Source organism: Cebus imitator, unplaced genomic scaffold (assembly GCF_001604975.1).
Source record: "Cebus imitator isolate Cc_AM_T3 unplaced genomic scaffold, Cebus_imitator-1.0 Scaffold6, whole genome shotgun sequence".
In the NCBI taxonomy this organism is placed as follows: domain Eukaryota; kingdom Metazoa; phylum Chordata; class Mammalia; order Primates; family Cebidae; genus Cebus; species Cebus imitator.
The window spans coordinates 13,968,479-13,977,714 of NW_016107321.1; the positions used below are offsets into that span (position 1 = coordinate 13,968,479).

The 9,236-nt window shown below is 45.0% G+C and overlaps 1 protein-coding gene across 1 annotated transcript in view; it reads right to left on the reverse strand.

Moving 5' to 3' along the window:
- The window catches only part of PLEKHG1 (pleckstrin homology and RhoGEF domain containing G1), a 164,136-nt gene that overhangs the window by 36,742 nt on the left and 118,158 nt on the right, over positions 1-9,236 (reverse strand). Inside the window, exons 5-8 of the mRNA XM_037742241.1 lie at positions 5,227-5,358; positions 1,765-1,947; positions 1,578-1,673; positions 1,325-1,411 (exon numbers count right to left, since the gene is read on the reverse strand). Coding sequence (XP_037598169.1) covers positions 1,325-1,411; positions 1,578-1,673; positions 1,765-1,947; positions 5,227-5,358 — 498 coding nt within the window. The remainder of the gene's footprint in view (positions 1-1,324; positions 1,412-1,577; positions 1,674-1,764; positions 1,948-5,226; positions 5,359-9,236) is intronic.

A 9,236-nucleotide genomic window follows, 5' to 3' on the forward strand; every position in this document is an offset into this window, starting at 1 on the left:
TTTTTTTTTTTGAGATGGCGTCTCGCTGTGTCGCCCAGGCTAGAGTGCAGTAGTGCGATCTTGGCTCACTGCAACCTCTACCTCCTGGGCTCAAGCAATTCTCCTATCTCAGCCTCGTGAGTAGCTAGGACTGCAGGTGTATGTCATCATGCATGGCTAATTTTTGTATTTTTTAGTAGAGATGGGATTTCACCATATTGGTCAGGCTGGTTTTGAACTCCTGACATCAGGTGACGGTCCCAAAGTGCTGGGATTACAGGTGTGAACCACCACTGCGCCTGGCCTTTTTTTTTTTTGAGATGGGATCTCGTCCTGTCATCTAGGCTGGAGTGCAATGGTGCAATCTCGGCTCACTGTAACCTCTACCTCCTGGGTTCAGGCAATTCTCCTGCCTCAGCCTCCTGAGTAGCTGGGACTATAGGTGCATGCCACCACACCTGGCTAATTTTTGTAAATATATATATTTTTTGAGACAGAGTTCTGTTCTTGTTTCCCAGGCTGGAGTGCAATGGCACCATCTCAGCTCACTGCAACCACCACTTCCCAGGATCAGCAATTCTCCTGCCTCAGCCTCCAGAGTAGCTGAAAATACAGGCATGTGTCATCATTCCTGGTTGTAGAGATAGGGTTTCTCCCTGTTGGTCAGGCTGTTCTCAAACTCTGCCCGCCTCAGCCTCCCAAAATGCTGGGATTACAGGCATGAGCTACAATGCCTGGTTTAATTTTTGCATTTTTAGTAGAAATGGGGATTCACCATGCTGCCCAGGCTGGTCTTGAGCTCTGGACTTCAGGTGATCTGCCTGCCTTGGCCTCCCAAAGTGCTAGGATTACAGGTGTGAGCCACTACATCTGGCCCCATGTGAATCTTTTTGATGCTAATGGCTAGTTTAGCTGAGATGTAGTTCCTACATATACTATCTCTCCATTTTCTTTTTCATTTTTTTGAGGCAGGGTCTTGCTGTGTCACCCAGGCTGGAGTGCAGTGATGCAATCTCAGCTCACTGCAACCTCCGCCTCCCGGACCCAAGTGATCCTCCCACCTCAGCCTCCCAGAGTAGCTGGGACTACAGGTTCGTGCAACCAGGCTGGGGGCTAACTTTTCTATTTTTTGTAGAGACAGTGGTCTCGCTTTGTTACCCAGGGTGGTCTCAAACTCCTAGGCTCAAGTGATCCACCTGCTGTGGCCTCCCAAAGTGCTGGGATTACAAGCATGAGCCACCACGCCAGCCTCTCTATTTTGAAGTTGAACATTTTATCCTATCAGGATGCCTTACTGGGATTTGAGCTCTCTCCCGTTTGACGGTGCATTGATTCAGTGTCCTACCTTAGCTGGAATCTTGGCTGCGTGGTTCTCCAGAATCAGTCTCTTTAGGTGCAGAACCCAGAGGCGTTTGTCTTGCTGGGATTTGGCCTGCCATGACGAGATGTGGACAGTCAGACAACGATTCCACCACCCACAGGACCCTCTGATGAGATGGGAATTGACCATGTGGCCAGAAGGCTCTCGAAAAGCCACCTAGCACATAGCACTCATTGTTCACAAAGGGGCTTGTGGGGAGGCTCGGGCCTGCCGTTACCTGGACTGTGTGCTGCAGCTTGGGATTCTTATAGTGGAAGACGCTGAAGCTGAGTGGCTCCTTTGGAATCACCTCCACGAGCATGAGGTTGCCACACTGGAGCAGAGAGAGCAGAGGGTGAGGCACGCTCAGGAGGGAACGGAACCGGGGATCTGAGTCCCTGCCCGTGGCCAGTGTGCAGACCTACCAGGATGTGAGCTTTGTACGTAAACGTGTCATCTCTCTTCTTCGTGATGAGCAGCAGCTTGTCGAAGAGGAAGAGCGTCCGCTCGTTCTTGGCTCGCTGGAGGCGGAAGGTTCCCTCAAGCACCAGCTCCCCGTAGCTGGTCAGGTCTGGCCCCTTCCAGTTAGTGAGCAAGCTCTGTATCTCCTGAGAAAGGGAATGGGGCCATAGCACTTAACAGGAAGCAGATGCCAGGCACCATGGGCTTGGTGGCTCATCTGTTGGGCCTCAAGAATGGTGACAAATCATCCCTGATGGGGTCTAACAATCTACATGGTATCTGATGGTCTATGGAATAAATCTGCATTTACAGATGGTGCCACTTAAGGGTTAACAGAACTGAATCAGGCTGTTAGTTGATGAGCTGCTAATGACTTATTTCCATTCCTTAATCATGCCATGATACGGCTCCTAATAGCTGTTACATCTTTCAAAAGCCAGGTCCAGGGGCTATCAGTATGGGACCTTCTCAGGTAGGCCTCCTTCTTTTATTTTTTATTTTTTTGAGACAGAGTCTCGCGCTGTCGCCCAGGCTAGAGGGAAGTGGTGTGATCTCGGCTCACTTCAACCCCACCTCCCTGGTTCAGGAGTTTCTCGTGCCTCAGCTCCTGAGTACCTGGGATTACAGGTGCCCACCTTCATGCCTGGCGAATTTTTTTTTTTTTTTTTTTTTGTATTTTTAGTAGAGACAGGGTTTCTCCATGTTGGCCAGGCGGGTCTTCTACTCCTGACCTCAAGTGGTCTGCCCATCTGGACTTCCAAAAGTTCTGGGATTACAGATGTGAGTCACCGTGCCTGGCCCTTTCCCTTGATTTTTCTCACCCCCTCTTCTCTGGGAAGAAAATCTTCAGAGCTGTTGAAGACTTTCTTCCAGATATCGAAGTTCATACCACACAGAAGAAATTCAAAACTAAAGCCTATAAAAAATCAGCCCTGTCATTTTCTCAGAAATTTCCTGAGTTTAAATTTACTTACTCAGGGAAAGGAAATGAACCTTTGCACCTAACTTACATTTTAGTGCTTTTTTATTCAAATTTTAAATTTGTATGGGTACAGTAGGTGTATATATTGATGGGGTACATGAGATATTCTGACAGGCATACAATACATAATAAACACATCAGGGTAAACGTGCCTCTGTCATCTCCAGCATTTCTCATTTCTTCTATGTTACAAACATTGCAATTATACTTTCAGTTATTTATAAATTACTGTTGACTGTAATTCCCTTGTTGTGCTATCAAATATGAGATCTTATTAATTCTTTTTTTTTGAGACAGAGTCTCACTCTGTTGCCCAGGCTGGGGTATAGTGGCGCCATCTTGGCTCACTGCAACCTCTGCCTCCCGGGTTCAAGTGATTTTCTCCTGCCTCAGCCTCTCAAGTAGCTGGGATTACAGGCGTCTGCCACCACGCCTGGCTAATTTTTGTATTTTTAGTAGAGATGGGTTTCACCATGTTGGCCAGGCTGGTCTCAAACTCCCAACCTCAGGTGATCTGCTTGCCTCAGCCTCCCAAAGTGCTAGGATTATAGGTATGAGCCATCGCGCCTGGCCCTCATTTAAAATTTTCTAACCTTGGTTGACCACAGGCAAATGAAATTGCAGAAAGTGAAACTGTGGAGCTGGGGCAGGGCGGTGGGTGGGGGCAGGTGGATGAGTGTTCAATAGATTCTGACATTATGTCTGTAAAACACTTGTATGATAAAGTGTTAAACTTTTATTGCTGTTGCAAAACACAAAAGCAGCCTGGAAGATTAGCATGTCATCTTCCTCTGATTTTTGATCGTCAATAGCATCACACCACACTCTGGCTGCCTATACCTGAAACCTACAGAGTTTGTTCTGACTTATGAGCCAAATAATGTATCTTTTTTCCTGAGTTAGGCAAAGCCAGTCTGCATAGGGTCAAGTCACTTTGGGTTTCTCTGTCTCTCTCCCAGGACAGTCAGGAGCCTGGAACTGGCCTCTGGGCCCACACAGCCTCTTGTTTTGTTTTTAATAGTGCACCTGGCCAGGTGAGGTGGCTCATGCCTGTAATCCCAGCACTTTGGGAGGTTGAGGCGGGCAGATCATGAGGTCAGGAGATCGAGACCATCCTCGCCAACATGGTGAAACACTGTCTCTACTAAAATACAAAAACATAGCTGGATGTGGTGGCGCCCACCTGCAGTCCCAGCTACTCAGCAGGGTGAGGCAGGGGAATCGCTTGAACTAGGGAGGTGGAGGTTGCAGTGAGCTGAGATGGTGCCACTGCACTCCAGCCTGGTGATAGAGCAAGTCTCTGTCTCAAAAAAACAAAAACAAAAAAAAAAAACGTGCATCTATTGTGGTGCCCAGGGCATGGTCACTGGCTCAACATCTGTCAAAATGTCCTTAAGATTTAGGGCTTAAAATGTTCATGCTGGATAGGCCTTTAGCACACTTCTCTGTCTTATTTTAAAAATGAGGAAACTGTCTATGGCCATACCACCCTGAACGCGCCCGATCTCGTCTAAAAATGAGGAAACTGCTGGGTGTGGTGGCTCAAGCCTGTAATCCTAGCACTTTAGGAGGCCCAGGTGGGCGGATAATCTGAGGTTAGGAGCTCGAGACAAGCCTGGCCAACCTGGTGAAACCTTGTCTCTAGTAAAAATACAAAATTAGCTGGGTGTGGTGGTGTGCCCCGTAATCCCAACTACTAAGGAGGCCGAGGCAGGAGGATCGCTTGAACCTCAGAGGCCAAGGTTGCAGTGAGCTAGATCATGCCACTGTACTCCAGCCTGGATGACAAGAGTGAAACTTCGTCCCCTTCCCTCCCGCCCCAAAAAAAGGATATTGGAATGACGTGGGAGGGTCACTTCCCACGTGAAACTGTAAAGGAGCTGCTTCAGCCTTGGCCCCCCTTACTCCTCAGTCCCGGCCTATGACCACCCACGCATCACCTCATGGTTTTGCAGGAACTGGTAGCAGAGGAATAAAGGCTTAAAAAACCTTTACATAGTTTAGAGAAAGTTGCTTTCAACAAGAATTACTAACTTTGGCCGGGCATGGTGGCTCACGCCTGTAATCCAAGCACTTTGGGGGCCAAGACGGGCAGATCACCTGAAGTCGGGAGTTCAAGACCAGCCTGACCAACATGGTGAAACTCCGTCTTTAAAAAAAAAAAAAAAAAAAGAATGACTAACTTTGCAATTAATAGAAGTAGGAGACTCCAAATTTTAACTTAGATCATCAAAGGGGCTATAAGCAAACAATTAGCTTAAAAGTTATAATGTCACTTTCTCTTAAATAGCCATACTAGACAATGATCGGTATTACTGGTGTCCTGAACTGCTTTCCGGGAGATCTATGCGGAAGGCCGTGAAGGTAGTGCAGTACCTGAGCAGCCTTAATATTTTACTGGGAAAACAGTGAGTCAGGACATCTGCAAACCTTGCAAGCTCACCTGTAACCGGACCGCATGCTCGTGTTTCCGCTTCATGTCATTGATGTGCCACGCGACTCGCTGCATTGTGTCTATAGCATCAAGCACCACATCATAGCCTTCTGTGTCCTTATCAAGGTGATTTTCTATTTCCTTCAACAAAAAAAGAATGAGGTTTTTTTTTTTCCATTTTTTTTCACAAAGCCAGTGAAAAAAATGGCACCTCTATGATTAGTTCCTTATATTTTATTTTTGCTTATTTATTTATACACTACCAGTTGGGTGCAGTGGGCTCTGTAATCCCAGCACTTTGGGAGGCTGAGGTGGGTGGATCACCTGAGGTCCAGAGTTCGAGACCAGCCTGGCCAAAATGGCAAAACCCTGTCTCTCCTAAAAATACAGAAGTTAGCCGGGTATGATGGTGGGCACCTGTAGTCCAGCTACTCAGAAGGCAGAGGCAGGGGAATCACTTGATCCTGGGAGACAGAGGTTGCAGTGAGCTTAGACTGGGCCACTGCACTCCAGCCTGGGTGACCAAGCGAGACTCTGTCTTAAAAAAAAAAAATTCTTGCCGGGCGCGGTGGCTCACGCCTGTAATTCCAGCACTTTGAGAGGCCGAGGCGGGTGGATCATGAGGTCAAGAGATCGAGACCATCCTGGTCAACATGGTGAAACCCCGTCTCTACTAAAACTGCAAAAAATTAGTTGGGCATGGTGGTGCGTGCCTGTAATCCCAGCTACTCAGGAGGCTGAGGCAGGAGAATTGCCTGAACCCAGGAGGCGGAGGTTGCAGTGAGCCGAGATTGCGCCATTGCACTCCAGCCTGGGTAACAAGAGCGAAACTCTGTCTCAAAAAAAAAAAAAAAAATTCTTACACACTACCATCATTCTTTAAGATTTTGAGGCCAGAAATACCTGCAACAAAATGGTAAGACAAGGAAAAAAACAACCAAAAAAAAAATAATAATAATAAAACAGGGATAGAAAAGATAAAAGTAGAATAGGATTCCAGGATAACTAGGATAAAATACAACATGCACGTAGCCCACTGAGTCTCATAGTGGTATTACAGTTATTATAATAGACACGTGGAGTTCCGAGCTTCCTGGTGGCCAATGTAATGAAGTTCTCAGTAACATGGTTCTCACTCTCACAAGATCAAATGCATGCTTATTTTTTCCCCTTATTTATTTAGGAAGTAAAATGTTCCATACAGGACCTTAATATTTAACAGAACAAAAATATAGCGAAAATTACCTTTAAAAAATTATCTCTATAGCAAGTACATTTTCCTGTAGTCAAGGTTTTAAAGGCCAAATGAAGTTCACTAAAGACAGTCCTTCTGAGTGTCAAGAAAGATCTCATGGTTTTAGCACTCAGCACTCTGATGGTCGGAAGTATGTTACATTAGCAATCACCTTACCACTGGAGGCCTACAGTCCCAGGAGAGAGGGACAGGATCTTTGCTCTAGTTCTTTTGAGCACATAAGACATGTGTCCCTAGATCCTCAGGAGTCTAAGGATAGAGACTATTTTATATAGCTCCTTTGAGTCTTTATTTTCTCCACAGTGCCCAGCAGAGAGCTGGGTGGTAAATAAGTGCTTATTAAACTGAAACTATTGCCTTCTTAAAAACAACAATAACAGTAATCCTATATTAGCACTTAAAACAGTAAGAAAACATTGTAGTCAATTAGATAGTTCCCGTGACATTTATCATACATAATCAGCTAATGGGTGGAGGTTCAATGTTATGGTACCACTTGAAGGCTAGTCCTATTCTTTTATAGTAACAATGTAAATCTTTGTTTACTTTTACTGAGTAGTCAAGTTTTTCATCTAGCTAGAAACTGCAAAGGAATTTACATTTTCTTTCCATACTTGGACTCGGCTGTTAACAAGGTCCTCAATGGCAAATTTAAAAACATAATGATTTCTTCTTTTAACCTGAGAGACAAGCGTGTTCATCAGTAAACAAACTGGGAAGTATAGAGGCTATTTCTATGGGGATTTTCACGGGTGGCAACATAACTTTGAAATGATGTGAATGACATAGAAGGAGCCATCTAATCAACTGTAAAAACAGAAAACACTTCAAAAGCAACCAGAAGTTAGTTTTGGATTAATCCAACCACTGTTCTTTTTTCTTCATTGCCAGCTCTTAATATGGAAGATAAAGGCTGTTTTTCCTATTAATTAACGCTTTGTAAGTATCTTAACTTGTCTCACATGTTTAGCTAGCCGAGATCTTAATCTTTCCTTTTTACTGAAGGCCATCTTACTGTCTAGAAGACCATTTCGAGATTTTTGAGACACATTAGTCTTAGACGTTATATTAACGGAATTCAGCAGAGATGTGTCCTGCACAAATGTTATTTATTTAAGAATTATCTAGTGGCTCACACCTGTAATCCCAGCACTTTGGCAGGCCAAGATGGGTGGATCACCTGAGGTCAGGAGTTTGAGACCAGCCTGACCAACATGGTGAAACCCCGTCTCTACCAAAATTACAAAAATTAGCTGGGTGTGGTGGCAGGTGCTGGTGTCCAGCTACTTGGGAGGCTGAGACATTAGAATTGCTTGAACCAAGGAGGCGGAGTTTGCAGTGACAGTGAACTGAGATCGCACGGCTGCCCTCCAGCTTGGGCGACGGAGTGAGACTCCGTCTCAAACAACAACAACAACAAGAACAACAACAAAAAGAATTCTTTGGAGCTGGGCACAGTGGCTCATGGCTGTAATCCCAGCACTTTGGGAGGCCGAGATGGGCAGATCACCTGAGATTAGGAGTTCAATATCAGCCTGGCCAACATGGTAAAACCCCATCTCTACTAAAACAAGCAAACACACATACACACAAGCCGGGTGTGGTGGTGGGCACCTGTAATCCCAGCTACTTGGGAGGCTAAGGCAGGAGAATCGCTTGAACTCGGAGGCGGAGATTACAGTGAGCCAAGATGGCGCCACTGCACTCCAGGCTGGGCGACAGAACAAAACTCCGTCTCAGAAAAAAAAAAAAAAATATTATTTGGGCAATAATTTAGCAAATAAATCCCACTAAATCTAAGAGGTCATTAGGATCAATGTAAAAATTAAAATAATATCCCTGATGTGACCTCATAGAACATAATATTCTCCAAAGATGAGCTACACAGGCAAACAAAGCTGAGAAATTACTAGTAAAGATGGACCATCAAAGTTCTTGAAATTTTAAATATATATGAACCAAGCAAATCTGGAATAATTATCCAAGTTAGAAACCTAGAATCATTTAAAAAGAGATACCTATAAATTGCAGGCCTTTTGACATAAAGAGGAACTCTGAATTAAAATTCCTTTAAAAAGGAGATTTTCTTTTTTTTTTCCAAGAAGGGAGAAGGTGAAAAAGGAGATTTTAATGTATCATAAAAATAATAAAAACAATAGCTTATTTTTATTTTTATTTTATTTTGAGATGGAGTCTCACTCTGTCGCCCAGGCTGGAGTGCAGTAGTGCGATCTTGGCTCACTGCAATCTCCACCTCCCGGGTTCAAGAGATTCTCCTGCCTCAGCCTCCCAAGTAGCTGGGATTACAGGCACCTGCTACCATGTCCACTTAATTTTTTTGTATTTTTAGTAGAGATGGGGTTTTACCATGTTGGCCAGGCTGGTCTTGAACTGCTGACCTCAGGTGATCTACCCCCCTTGGCCTCCCAAATTGCTGGGATTACAGGCATGAGCTACCACATCCGAGCACAATAGCTTATTTTTATCAGTGCCTGTGAGCCACAGTGAATGTGGGCAATTTATGGGATTTAGACCCAGGCAGTCTTTCCCAGAGCCCTGTTGCTAACCACTCCACCGGACTGTCTTTCTTCTGCTACAAAAGTAAGCAAGTTCTACTTCAGAATGAAAATCACCTATGATAATACCTTTTTTCCCATTCCTATCAACTTTTTTGGAGGGTAAGAAATAAGAATTTGAGGTTGGGCATGGTGGCTCATGCCTGTAATCCCAGCACTTTCAGAGGCTGAGACGGGAGGATTACTTG